This window comes from Diabrotica virgifera, chromosome 7 (assembly GCF_917563875.1).
Source record: "Diabrotica virgifera virgifera chromosome 7, PGI_DIABVI_V3a".
NCBI lineage: Eukaryota > Metazoa > Arthropoda > Insecta > Coleoptera > Chrysomelidae > Diabrotica > Diabrotica virgifera.
Window position 1 is genome coordinate 194,242,319 of NC_065449.1, and position 15,452 is coordinate 194,257,770.

Here is a 15,452-nt window from a genome sequence, read left to right on the forward strand (position 1 = left end):
TGATTCAAAAAATAATTTATTAATTTAACAACAATTTCAACATGTTTTATTTATAAGTAATGAATACACATTATTTGTCTTCTTGAGTAACCCTAGATTGGAATTTTTTTCAATACTATAATTTCCCTAAAATTAGTCCAAATAGTGACCCTGTCCATAATTCCATAATATAAATATTTTAGTCTCCAGTCATCATCTCCATGAATTCTGAAACAGAAGTATTTCCTTAGTTTTGTTATACAAAGCGAATATTTTTCCCAGAAAGGGTTTCATTGTTGTACAAGCTTTAATTATGGTAATTATCGAAGATTTCGCAAACTAATTCTTTTTAAATTATGAAGTTATTTCGAAATATTCATGTTAATAATAATTATTGTCAAAAAACTAAAAACATCCGAAACATAAATGCAGCAGGGGAAGATGAAATAGCAGTGGAATTAATAAAATACGAGGAAGAGAATTACATAAAGAAATAAACCATCTATACAACAAATATGAATACAAAACAGACTACTATACGATTGGAATACAGGTAAGTATTATAGTATGTACTTACATATAAAAAAGGATATCAAAAAGAGTGCCAGAGCAATAACCTTATTAAACACAACCTATAAAATTTTAGTTACCATACTAAAGATGAGACTTAAATCTTGCGCTCAACGGATATTAGGTGAATACCAGAACGGGTTCAGACCGGGGAGATCGACAAGTATTCCATACATAGGGTGGACAAATACATAATTCGAGAGATTTTGATATATTTCAAAAGCGCTTTTGATAAAATAAATCAGATAAAAATAATGGAGGACCTAGAGAATCTTGGAATCCCAGAAACATTAAGACGTATGATAACAGTCAGTCTGAAGAACACCACATAGTGTAGGAAACAAAGGTTGAACCTTGCAAAATGGAACCTTAAAAGTCCGGTTTTATTTTTTTTCTGGTATATAAAGGGGTGCTTATTATAAGAATAACTTTTTCTGAAAAAAATTCGCCCCGGAACCCCCTTTTCACCCCTTTAAAGGGGGTAATTTGTGGTTTTTGCGGAACGTAGCCCTTCCTTTACCTTTTACAAAAAATTTCTTTTATAGAAATATGAAGAGGACTATATTTTCTACGATTTATTTTCCGACAGCATCTGTCTATCATCCACCGTTTAGCAGGGGTGGCGCTCCAAAGCTGACAAGTTTTTAAAAAAGATGTTTTCAAAAAAATATATTTTTCCCTAACTGTAACGGAAATTAAGAAGAAATCCTGCCGTAATTATTCACAAATAATTGATTGATTTTTTGGTATAGGTTTCACTTAAAAGTAATTGCCTTTTTTTTAATTACAGTGTGTTACATTTTCAAAAACCCCTTTTTATACCATCTGAACCTTTTATGCTAGAGTAAAAACACTTTCAGCGATTACCCATGTACTGGTGCTATTTACAAATTTGTATAATGCACCTCCATTTTTTCCCCAGAACTACCTCAAAAAAAAAGAAGAATTAATAAATAAAGTGATTTTCTTGGAATCCTTCACACAATGCCCTTTATTAATATGCTTCATATATCATTTTGTGCACGTTATTATTACCCATGCATGGACACCAAAAGTGATTTCCTAGTGCAACCCCTGTAGCCAAAAAAAAAAAAAAATAAATAAAATGGGGGTTGAAATTTTTTTTGTTTTTTGCTTTTTGATCCATATGGGCATATGCTTCATCAATAGTGCTTTTCAAAAATATATATGGTTATTGCAAAATCCCTGCGTAAACCACTCCTATCCTTGAAAATATACTGCAGAAACTACCCCTATCCCTTGGAGCATGTTTTTACGATTTTCTCATTACCTATGCATTCTTTTTAAACAATACTTATACAAGGTTAAAGACCACTATTTACTCTAAAAATTAGGTCCAATTCATTTTTTTCGTATAAGCAACCGTTCCGGCACAGTGGCGCCGTAAACCTCATATATGCTTTGGCGGGCTCCAGTTTTTGTTTTTCGTCATCTGTTCGTTTTACTGATAAAGTATTTTGTAAAATAAATCAACACAGTGTAACCTACAAATTATAACTTATGCACATTTTACAATCTTTGCGCCCCAAAACCACAGTGGTGGCCCAAAATCAATGTTTGCATATTTTCGCCACCTACACGCATTTTATTGCCTTAATGCTACCTTAATAGCACAATATTCACCCTTAAGTGGGCGCTAAGCAGTGGCGGATTCAGGGAGGGGTGATGGGGGCGATCACCCCCCTCTCAAACCAAGTGATGTTAAATTATTTAAAGATTATAAAAATATTCACTTTTTTTATAGAAATTTAACCAATTGGAACCCCTTTCTTAACGGTGCTGGATCCGCCACTGTCGCTAAAGCATAAAAAGTACGCCATTTTTATAAAAATTATAATATAAATATTTCTATAAAAATAAATGAATATTTTTATAATCTTTAAATACAATATCACTTGGTTGGGGGGGTGATCACCCCCATCACCCCTTCCTGGATCCGCCAGGGCTTAGCGACCACTTAAGGGTAAATATTGTGCTATTAAGGTAGCATTAATGCAATAAAATGCGTGTAGGTGGCGAAAATATGCAAAAATTGATTTTGGGCCACCACTGTGGCTTTTTGCCTCAAAGATTGTAAAATGTGCATAGGTCATAATTTTTAGGTTACACTGTGTTGTTTGATTTCACATAAGTACTTTATCAATAAAACGATCAGATGACGAAAAAAAAAACAAAAACTGGAGCCCGCCAAAGCATATATGAGGTTTACGGGTCCACTGTGCCGTAACGGTTGCTTATACGAAAAAAATAAATGGGACCTAATTTTTAGAGTAAATAGTGGTCTTTAACCTTGTAGAAGTTTTGTTTAAAAAGAATGCATAGGTAATGAGAAAATCGTAAAAACATCCTCGCCAAGGGATAGGGGTAGTTTCTGCAGTATATTTTCAAGGATAGAGGTGGTTTCCGCAGGGATGTTGCAATAACCATATATATTTTTGAAAAGCACTATTGATGAAGCATATGTCCATATGTATCAAAAAGCAAAAAAAAAACAAAAAAAAATTTTAACCCTATATTTTATTTATTTTTTTTGGCTACAGGGGTTGCACTAGAAAATCGCTTCTGGTGTCCATGCATGGGTAATAATAACGTGCATAAAATGATATATGAAGCATATTAATAAAACGCATTGTGTGTGAAGTATTTCAAGAAAATCACTTTATTTATTAATTCTTCTTTTTTTTGGGGTGGTTCCGGGGAAAAATGCGGGTATATTATACAAATTTGTAAATAGCACCAGTACATGGGTAATCGCTGAAAGTTTTTTTACTCTAACCTAAACGGTTCAGATGGTATAAAAAGGGGTTTCTTAAAATGTAACAGCCTGTAATTAAAAATAAGGCAATTACCTTTAAGTGAAACCTATACTAAAAAATCAGTCACTTATTTGTGAATAATTGCTACAGGATTTCTCCTTAATTTCCGTTACAGTTAGGGAAAAATATATATTTTTTAAAAACATCGTTTTTAAAAACTTGTCAACTTTGGGGCGCCACCCTCGCTAAACGGTGGATGATAGACAGATGCTGTCGGGAAATACATCGTAGGAAATATAGTCCTCTTCATATTTCTATAAAAGAAATTTTTTGTAGAAGGTACAGGAAGGGCTACGTTCCGCAAAAACCACAAATTACCCCCTTTAAAGGGGTGAAAAGGGGGGTTCCGGGGCGAAATTTTTTCAGAAAAAGTTAGTCTTATAATAAGCACCCCTTGATATACCAGGAAAAAAATAAAACCGGACTTGTGTCCATTTTGCAAGGTTCAACCTCTGTTTCCTACACTAACAGCAAAGATCAGTTTCAAAGGAACAACTTTTAAAGAGATCAATGTAAACAAATACGTAAAATAAGATTCTATATCTCTCCGACCTATGTAACTATGTTGGACATCAAATGATATGGACGACAAACTTTGCAAACAAAAACATTATTACAGATCAATATCAACTAGTAGCAGATGTATTTGATCTAGTCCTGATAGCGAAGACGAAGAACACAGAACCATAAATTTGAAACTTTATCCACCTTTAGCTACCTGGGAGTAACAATAGGAAAAACCGAAAAAAAGAGAACAGAGGAAACAATTCTAAATGGCGAAAAAACATTTGGAATGAATAAAAAGCTTCTGAGAAGCAAGACTCTAAGTAAGACGACAAAGATGAACCTATATAAGATCTGAGGTTACTTATGGGATGGAAACAACGACGACTAATAAGAAAGAGGAAGAGAGCTTTCTGAAATTTAAAATAAAAATAATGGGAAATTAAAGACGAATTAAAGATAGAAAATATAGTCAGATACATAAAATCTCTTCGCTTAGAATGGATAGGACATATATCTATGCGTTGACGAAGACCTAGAAGATGGCTGAATCATGTAGAAAAAGACATAAAAGCAACGAACGTTAAAGACTGGAAAGTTCAGTGCATGGACAGTAAGAAATGTAAAACAGTCACGACAGCAGCAAAGACAAACAGCAAGCTATAAATGACAGAGGAATAATCCACCTCACCCAAGAATAAGTTTTTGAACGCCATGGCGTTAGCTGTTATCACTAGGAATTGTAATGCTGAAAGAATAAATGAATATTTAAAGCAAGGAATCAAACAGTTAACTGCTACAACACCTAAAATTATACGTTAATAATTATTGCTTGAGACTCACCATCGAAATCTACGGTACCAGATCCATCAGTATCAATTTCTGCAATAATTCCGTCCAAGTCCCTGCTGGTAAGGTTGTCGTCCAGAGCAGCCAAAATTTCTTTTAGGGTACCTGTTGTGATATATCCGTTACCTTCCCTATCGTATAACCTAAAACAAGACAATATTTATTAGCCAAATTTTATAATATATATTCATGATAATCGAGTAAAAGAGAACAACAAAATCAAAAACTTCCTATAGGAAAAACTAATAAATATATTTATGGCCAACCGTCACTAAAGTCATTCTTTATTGTACTCATTTGCCCTCATTTGCGGCAGTAAATTAACACTTTATTGTACTGAAAGAAGAATTTTACTTTACCTGCCGCGATTAATCAAATTAACCGAGATTGCATGTAAATGGTCGATGGCAGTATTTGAGGGGACTTACAATTTATTTACTTTAATTATTAAAAATATTGTACGCAATTTGCGGTATTATCAATCAAATTTATGTCAAAAAGTGAAATTCTGTAGTATCTTGTAATTATATTCATATAATAGTTATTTATGATATAAGTGTTAAAAGTACACGTTTAAGGCACGCATGTGAAAGTTTAAGGCACATGAGTGCCTTAAAAATGTACATTTTAACATGCTTATCATACAATATTATTTCTACAAACGTAATTACAGGACAATATCTACGAAAACTTTTACTTGAACTTGACTGACATTCCATTTTTATATTTTTTTGACATTACATCAAAGTTGTCTATACGCTGTGAGCTCGTACGTAGAAGGGATATTTACAAATTCTCGAGCGCCAGTAGTGACAAGTCTGTAAACGATTACTGGAAATTTGACATAAATGTCAAAGTGATTAATTTAAAATTAAAATTAAAAACATTAATCATAAAAAGTATTAGTTTGTCAAAGCTGTGTTATATATTTTTACCTTAAATATACAATACGTTTTAAATACTGAATTTAAGTTTTTTTAATGTTCCGTAATATCTAATTATAAATTAATATATTAATCTTAACGCCATCTATACGATAATTGTGAAAGTATCCGAAGTAAGAAATTCATATTTTATCAATAGAACGTCAAAATGATTAGCAAAATCTTAAAAAAATCGATTATAATTTAATTACTTTTTTGCGTTGTAAATATTAAGCGATAACAATTAAATAATAAATTTAAAAATTACCAGTGAAAGTTGATTAGTAATCCGCCAGGAGCGACACCAGCGAAGCTCACAGCGTATACGGTCAATACGAACTGCAGTGCCATAAAAATTTTAAAGCACTAGTGCCCCTAAGTAGCATTTTTAACGCTCGTATCGAGTGTTAAAAATTGCATTTTTAACACGGTTGTAGAAAAAATAAATTAAAACTTTACCGATTGAGTAATTATTCAATATTGATAACTATTGATTAAAAATCAAAAGCGGCCATCTTGCAAGTTATTTGGCATCACTGTCATGAAATTATTATGACGTCTAAAATTTAAAAAGTTCTTAAATTGTAAATTGAAAGTACGTGTTAAAACCAATATCAAATTATGTTGGCAAATATTATTTTATATCAATAAAACATATCTTAAATATTGTCAAATATACCAGCAAACGAGAAGTAAACTCAACCTTCCCAGTGACATATCTGAGCTTCTTAGAGACAATACAAATAACAATATCATACAGTTTTTAACGGAAATAGGAATAAAAGACATTTAAGAGGAAACAGTAACGATCAACAGGTAGCAAAAACGCGTTCCAAGATTGCGGCTGTAATTTTGAATATTTTTTCGAGATATTTGGCACACGTATTCGCAATATAATAAAGAATGGCGGTACAGAGCCCAATTTGAAAAATATATTAATATGTGGAAATTACTCTGTAATTAAATACAATATTAAAAAAGGAGCCTGTACCGCCATTAAGAAGAACAAAACAAATACACTTTCTTCAAATAAACTTTTTTATCCGATGCCTAGATTTTGTGTCATTTTGGAACTACTAAAATTTTTTATTTCATTAATAGTTCCAAAATGACACAAAATCTAAGCATCGGATAAAAAAGTGTATTTGAAGAAAGTGTATTTTTTTGTTCTTCTTAATGGCGGTACAGGCTCGTTTTTTTAATATTGTATTTAATTACAGAGTAATTTCCACATATTAATATATTTTTCAAATTGGGCTCTGTACCGCCATTCTTTATTATATTACGAATACGTGTGCCAAATATCTCGAAACAATATTCAAAATTACAGCCGCAATCTTGGAACGCGTTTTCGCTACCTGTTGATCGCTACTGTTTCACCTTAATTGTATCACAAATTTTTCTGGTATACTTTTTGTTAGTACATATATGTATTTACTTAATATTAAAATCTCTTTTTATTTTTAATATGTATTTTCCATTGTTGTCGTTTATAACCCCAGTGGTTCGGACGACATTATATTTAAAAAACATATGTTGGCGATAAAATTTTGTATGCAACACGTCAGTAAAGACTCTTTATTGAACTCGTCTATTACTCGCCTCGCTTGCTACGCTCGCTCTTCTCGTAATATCAGACTCGTTAGGTAAAGAGTCACTTTACTGACTTGGTACATAAATAACTATAATCTCGGTTAGTCCTTAATACAGTCATTTCTGATGTATGAGAGTGAAGTATGGACGTTAACAGCAGATTTTAGAAGACGAATCAACGCAGCAGAAATGGACTACTTGCGCTGAAGTGCTGGAGTTTCGAGACAGGAGAGAGTGCGTAACAAGGAAATCCGAAGACGAATGCACGCCCAAGACACTGCAGTGAACAGAATGGAGCGGAAAAGCTTGAAGTGGTTTGGTCACGTGCTTCGGATGGATGAGCAGCGTTGCCCAAAAAAATATCAAAGTGGAAACCCCAGGTAAGAGGAAGAGGGAAAGGCCAAGGTTATCGTGGAATGAAAATGTAAGAAAAGCCATGGAACATCGAGATTTGGAGGAAGAGGATGTCCAGTATAGGAATATATGGCAGTTAGGTGTGAGGATGCAGTATAGACTTTTTTAAACCCCGTATATATGTATAAATAGATAGCAAGAATAATGAAAGTTATAAAAAGCGAGATCAAAAAATGAATACTTACAAGGAAGTATAAAAATAAGTTTCCAACATAGGAAGAGAAGAAAAAAGAACAGTATGTTATCACCGAAGAGATCTTTTAATTATTTAAGGAAAATACGAGATTTATGTAAAAGTAAACTGAAAATTGTATGCAATGGATCATTAGGGATTACCTGAAAGCTTCCTTAAGTTCGTTCTGTGTTTCAGCCTCATCAAGATCCTCTTCTAGGAAAGGGTAGATGATTTCATAGAAGCCATCGAAGTTCACTTGTCCAGTCCTGTCAGGGTCATTTTTGGTAATCAAATCATTTAGGGCGACTTCATCGAATAATTGACCAATGGTGTTCAAAATGGTGGCGATTTTAATGGTCTCGATGAAGCCTGTTTTGCCCGTGTCGAACATGGTGAAGGCTTTTTTGATGATCTCCATCTTTTGGTCATCGTCCCCACTCTAGAATAACGAAAAAGATATTATGTAGGCTTAACAAAAATCACAAATCCTTTTTTTTATTTTACAGGACGTAGTTAAAAAATGGTAAATAGTACACAATAAAACATTACATTTAACCTACACTTTGCCGACGATATAGTATAATCACAATAATGATAACGATATAGTAATAGATAATGCCGACGGTATAGCATAATCACCATAGAAAGTACATTAGGAGAGACATACACAAGTTAGCAGTTGACAGGTTGATTTCATAGAATTATAGAAGTTAAGCAAATACCAGATAAATGGAGATACAGTATATACAAGGTGATATTGCACCTGTTTACAAAAACAAGAAATACAATCAAACCCGCTTATTAGAATACCGGTTATAGGAATATCCCGGTTTAAAGCATAGAAATTTGGGGTTCCGAAATGTTTCTACTAGCCACAAATGATCGGTTATTAGAATATCTCGGTTATAACAATAATTTTGCTTGGCACGAAGGCTGTTCCATTAAGCGGGTTCGACTATACAGTGTACCGGGTGTCCCAATAAGAATGGCTCTCGGCTATATCTCAGGAACCGTTTATAGTAGAGCTTTGAAATAAAAATTTTTATAACAAAAGTGGCCTCAGGAAAAGCCTGGAAATTATTTTCATAATTGTGGGTCCACCGCTAGAGGGCGTAATTGAATATCAAAAATAAAAAAATCTAAATTTTACAAAATTTTCCAAATGAAGGGCCACTGGAAATCCCATTATTGTATTCTTCATCAAATTCTGCGTATATTTGATTTAACAAGTTTAACTCTACCTTTGCAAATAAGAGGTGGGGGTGAGTGGGAACCTTGTTATGAAAAAATGGCTTAAGTCCGGTTCTGCTAAATCAAATTTTGAAAACTGGGTCTTGTTGAAAACAGATCTTTTTCTTCAATGTAAGCGTGATAATTTTGAACCATCCTAATAAGTAATAAGCCAGCTGGGAGGCGTTATTTAATTTTTTTCAGAAATCTAGTTTTCTTTGAAAAATATTAAATGCAAGTATGCATTTTTAAACATACTTTATAAAATTAGATTAAATTAGCAATAGAATAGCGAAAACCGCATGTCGATACCTTTTTTCTATCTCAAGATATCTCGAGAAACGTGTAAATTTTATACTTAACTGTTACTATCACCGGTAAACTAAGTTAAGAGAAGTAGTGTGCTGTGGAAAAAAACAAAATAACATTTTCCAGATGTCACCGTATAAAAATATAATTAATTAAAACAACAATATAAAGAGAAACAATACTATTAAAATTAAATATAACACAGAACAAAAAGAACTACTTAGTGACGACCTAAATATTCAAATTGTTGCCCATCATACACTACTCTAGAATACATTATCCAGAGAATACTAAACGCCATTCAAAGCATATCGAGAGCAGAAATTGAGACTGCTGTTCAATCTACTCTTGAAAGAGTAAATGTTTGCAACGAAAATGATGGGCAAAAATTTAAACGTTTATGTCATCACTAAATAGTTGTTTTTATTTCTTTGTAATAGGGCTTTTCAACACTTCTCATTTGTTTCGAGCCTCTGTCATATGCCGTATAATCCGTGTATAATATTAATATACGAGATATGAACGAGGCTCGAAACAAATGAGAAGCGTTGAAAAGACCTAATATACGTTGACAGCTGGAAATTGTTTCTTTGTTGTTTCCATAGCACACTACTTTTAATGAATTTCGTTTACCGGTGACAGTAACAGTTATGTTTTTAAATTTACACGTTTTGTAAGATATCTCGAGATAGAAAAAAGGTATTAACATGCGGTTTTCGCTATTCTGTTGCTAATTTTGTCTAATTTTGTAATATGGTATTAAAAATGCATGTTTATATTTAATATTTTCCAAGGAACACTAGATTTCTGAAAAACATTAAATAACTCCTTCTAGCTGGCATATTACTCAGTAAGTTGGTTCGAAATCATAACTTTTACATTGACGAAAAAGATCTGTCTTCAACAAGACCAAGTTTGCAAAATTTGATTAAGCAGAACCGGACTCACAGCCAGTTTTTCATAACAAGGTTCCCACTCACCCCCACCTCTTATTTGCAAAGATAGAGTTAAACTTGTTAAATCAAATATGCGCAGAATTTGATGAAGAATACAATAATTGGATTTCCAGTGCCCCTTCATTAGGAAAATTTTGTAAAATTTAGATTTTTTTATTTTTGATATTCAATTACGCCCTCTAGCGGTGGTCCCACAATTATGAAAATAATTTCCAGGCTTTTCCAGAGGCAACTTTTGTTATAAAATTTTTTATTTCAAAGCTCTACTATAAACGGTTCCTGAGATATGGCCGAGAGCCATTCTTATTGGGACACCCGGTACAACGAGCCATAAAACTACTTAGCACACCTAGTCTAGTCGCAACATAGGGGGTCCCATGAGAAATTCTAGCTAGCCGTGATTTGAGGGTGGTATTATAGGTTTTTTGGGTCGCTGAATCCAATGGAATTATTCTGGAAGCCTAAAAAGGGGGTGTGTAAGTGTTATTAACAAATTATGGTAAAATTAGGTATTTTTCAGTTATTATTGGAAGCCCTGTAAAGAAATTGACAGTGTTAAGGTGCTCTCTGGTGTATTTTTAGTCACTGAATCGAATGCAACTAGTCGCGATTACTCAAAATATGTTCTTATTTTGTTAATAACAAAATAATTGTTTATTCGCCGAAAAGCTAGAAATAATGCGCTATTTATAGCAAGTTTGTAGTTTTTTCATAGTATTTTTTTACGCCAAATCGATTGCCACTAGTCGTGATATATAAACCACGTTCGGACTTTGTTACTAATAAATTATTGCAAAAGGGGTAAAACTCACCCTGAGGGTAAAAGCACACATCGAAACAGTATCATTTGTTTTGTTTGACATGTTAGCTACATGCATAGCAAATTTCATGTCAATCCAAGTGGTTTTTTTAAATTTAGAGCAAAAACTATGAGTAAACGTACTATAAACCGTTATTTTTACTATAATTTATTAATAACAAAGTAGGAACGTGGTCTAAGCTATCACAACTAGTGGCAATCGATTTAGCGTATTAAAAATATTATGAAAAAAACTACAAACTTGCTGTAGATAGCGCATTAGTTCGAGTTTTTCGGCGAATAAACAATTATTTTGTTATTAACAAAATAAGAACATATTTTGAGTAATCGCAACTAGTCGCATTTGTTTCGGCGACCAAAAATTCAGCAGAAAAAACCTTAACACTATCAATTTATTTACAGGGCTTCTAATAATTCCCGAAAAATACCTAATTTTACCATAATTTGTTAATAACAATTAAACGCACAGTATTTGGGCTTGCAGATCACTTCCATTGGATTCAGCGACCCAAAAAACCTATAACACCACCATCAAATTACGGCGAGCTAGAATTTCCCACGGGATCCCCTAGGTTGCGTCTAGACTAACCGTGAAAATATGGAAGAGGGTGATCGATAAACGGCTACGGGAAGAAACCGAGACATCCGCTAATTAGTTTAGCATTTTCCAAGGCAGATCAACAATATATGAAATTTTCATTATATTTTATAAGACTCCTGATGACAAAATACAGGAATATAGGAAGAAACGCTCGCATTGTATTTATTAACCTTGAGAAAGCATGTGATAGAGTTCCTAAAGAGATTCTGTGGTATTCACTGTTCGCTCAATACGAAAAGAATTCTCGGTGAATATGCAGGAGCGTCATTTGAAATTTTGATTGGGAGGGGGGGGGGGGGCAAGCATTGTATATACAATACATTATATATGATGTAATGATGAAAATTGATGTATTTTTTGTAAATTTCAGTCATTTAAATGACGCCCCTGTGAATATGTAAAGATTGTGACAGACACGTATGAGGGAGTAACACTAGTGTTAGTAGAGGTGTGGAAAACACTGATAAATATGTAAAAGTAGGATTACACCCAAATTTGGGGCTTAGTCCTTATTTAATCTCATTATTGTGGGATTGGATAAAAACGAAACTACAAGGTAACATTTCTCTGGTGGTTAATATAATATGTTGATGATGTAGTGTTAGTAGGTAATAGGTAAAGCGACTTAAACAAAGCTGAACCAGTAGAGACAATACCTTGAAAAAAAAAGTTCAAAACCTAGTAGGACAAAAATAGAGTATTTTTGTTTTCAGTACCTAGAATCGGTATTAAAGACTAATGAGGACTTAAATTAAGATGCATGTAGTAAAATTAGGGTTGGATGGATGGAGTGGAACGAAGTAAGTGGTGTGTTCTATGACAGTAAAATTAAAATGGAGCTAAAGGAAAAATTGTAAAAATTTAAGAAATCTAATAATGAGACTCTGAACTTAAAATACTTATAATATAGAGAATGGGCCAAAGAAAAAAGTCCACCTCGATATTTGCCAGTATTATGACAGAAACAGGTCGATTTTGATCTAAGGGGACACATTTTTACGGACATATATCTGTCATTTATCAACCCCCTCCCTTCCACACATCCCCACCCCTTATTTTTAAATAGGGAATAGGCGTAGTGTGCTAGCTCATTTGAAAGGTACTTTAATTCTCTATTCAGTGATATAAACATAAACATAATTATTTATACAGGGTGTCTAAGAAAAATTATTTGGAATTAAATAAATTCACACAAAACGAAGAATGTATGTAATTTATTTAACTCAAAATACATTCAACTGCTGACAGAAAACAGAAAAAAATGTTTATCTGATAAATTGTTTGTTGCTTAAATACAAACATTGTTTGTTGCTTCAATCTTCAACCTACCAAGAAGCAGATGGGTGGTAGCTTGAACATTGAAATTACGCAAAAAGCAATGTTTATTTATCAAAAAACATATTTTTTTCTGTTTTGTGACAGCAGTAGAATGTATTTTGAATTAAATAAATTACATACCTACGTTATTCTTTTTGTGTCAGTTAATTTAATTATCTTTTTTTCTTAGACACCCTGCATAAATATTTATGTTAAAGTTTATATTAATGAATATATAATTGATTAGACTTTCAAATGAGCTAGCACACAAACCCTATTTCCTATTTCAAAATAAGGGGTGGGTGATGTTGAAGGGAGGAGGTTGATAAATTACAGATATATGTACCGTAAAAATGTGTCCCTCTTAGATCAAAAATAGACCTGTTTCTTTATTTCCTTTGAGTCTAATAAATACTGCCTAATATCGAGGTGGACTCTTTTCTTCGGCCCGCTCTGTAAAATTTCAACGCTATTACCCAAATTTCGATACAACTCATAACACTATATATTTAAACATACAAATTATAAGACAATCAGAAAATAAAAGATACATGGTGCTCAAAAGTAACACAAAATATAACTTTCAAATGCCACAATTTATTGGAACATGTAATATACGTATAATCAACTAAAATACCAAGAAGTTAAAAAGAGTTACCTTTTCAGTAGATACAAATCTCCAACATAGTGAAAATGGATTTATTTTGAAGATTTGTCATGAAAATGGGAATATACTGTTCTATAAAAAGAAATACTGAAACATAATAATTATATATTAATATTGCCTTCGTATCTACAATGTTGACGACACAAAGCTACCAAAAAAATATGAACTAGATATCGCTGAATTTTAGAATACCAGGTAAAGTTTGAAAACCTTACATAATAGTCATGTTATCCGCATAGAGCCCTACACGACATTTTAAAGAAAAGATGTCATTTCTTTTTGACAATATTTTTATGTTACTGACTTTATAAAGAATATTCAAAAGTAGGTAAAATAGGTAAAATAGGTAAAATAGTTATGTAATCGCAGTACGCATGAAGACGGTCATGGTGAAGAAAAAAGTACTGAAAAGATTGGAAAGACAAAATATAGGAATAGTAAAAACAACTTTCAATTAAGGCAGTCCTGACAAATTCACTAAAATAATGATGTCTGTGTTTACTGTTCATTCATTAAATTTTGTCGTCAATATAGAGTTAATTTCCAAAACAAATCAATAAAAAATAAACTAGAAAACGTCACACATTTTTCAAAATTATATTTTCAAAGTGCCCATTGTTCTTTTTTGTAAATTTCTCCCTTGGTAGATGAAGATACCAAACATCATTGGAGTTTATTATAAATAGCTTTTGTTAAATTTTGTATTAATGTAATGTAAATAAAACAAATTAGAAAAGTAATGAATATGTTGAACATACAACAAATTAAGAAAAATTATAACATCAGTATAGTATTTAAAAATTCAAAAGTAGTGTAATTAAAAGAATGAATCTAGATGTTAAAAAGGGGTATACGAAATATATTGACAACGAATATACAAAAAATCGCAGAAAATGGCTGTGGCTTGCAGAAAAACTGGATAAAGAAAATACTTAGTAGTTCACCGAAACAAACGACGATAAAAAAATTAAATCCAATTGTTTAGAGGCTCCAAAACAAGCACCTGTAGTAAACGAAACACGAAGAAAAAGAAAAAGACATGAAAGCTTTATATTCATTTCACAATAAATAATTAATAATGTTGTACTGGTGACTAAAATTTCTTCAACGGAAATAATGTTTCTAAAGTTAATCCCACAAATTATCACAACAATTATTCACTAACGTAACACACAATTTTCACAATAATTTCCAACATACCATTTTGCTAATTTTTTAATGTCACTTTAATGACAAAGGAATACTAAAAGCTTTAAGAAAATGTAAGCATCTTATATTTCTCCCACTCCCGTCAATATTTAATTTAGAAAAATGATTGCGAATTATTTTGGGAATTTTCAGTTTTAATCTACTACAAAAGTTCTAGTGCATTGTAGCTTGTCAATTGAGAATAATTGAGTGAACGATATTTTTGGAAACGTTTTCACGGTTTCACATGAAAGTGCGAAAATTCGTTTCGTAATATTTTGGCAGGTTTGTTGAAAAATAAGTCATTTGGTAGGTATTTTTCCGCAGTGTTGTTTTTATAAGGTTGTCTGCTAACCTGTTTATCTCGTTGAGTAGCCAAAAAATGATTTTTTAATCACAACAGTTTCTATTACATTAGGGTTATCATGAAAACATAAATATTGGAATGTCAGCAATAGAAGCTAAATAAAACAACTGTAACTGTAAAAATAATAAATATAAATAATGAAATAAACAACAA

General features: G+C 32.3%; 1 protein-coding gene across 1 annotated transcript; it reads right to left on the reverse strand.

Annotated features, from left to right (window-relative positions):
- LOC114329598 (troponin C) lies at window positions 1-15,132 on the reverse strand. The gene is made up of 4 exons (XM_028278763.2): window positions 14,945-15,132; window positions 8,006-8,283; window positions 4,734-4,882; window positions 1-207 (listed from the first exon to the last, which is right to left on the reverse strand). Exons 1-4 carry the CDS (start codon window positions 14,945-14,947, stop codon window positions 179-181), a joined length of 459 nt encoding a protein of 152 aa, XP_028134564.1. The 5' UTR covers window positions 14,948-15,132; the 3' UTR covers window positions 1-178.
- Window positions 15,133-15,452: the final 320 nt, after the last annotated feature.

What these genes read in the sequence shown, in the direction of transcription:
- LOC114329598 (XM_028278763.2), bottom strand. An exon ending in GAACTTAAGGAAGCTTTCAG is followed by an intron (nt 4,883 to 8,005) that starts GTAATCCCTAAT and finishes GTCTTGTTTTAG; the next exon opens with GTTATACGATAGGGAAGGTA. An exon ending in TGGTACCGTAGATTTCGATG is followed by an intron (nt 208 to 4,733) that starts GTGAGTCTCAAG and finishes CTTCTGTTTCAG; the next exon opens with AATTCATGGAGATGATGACT.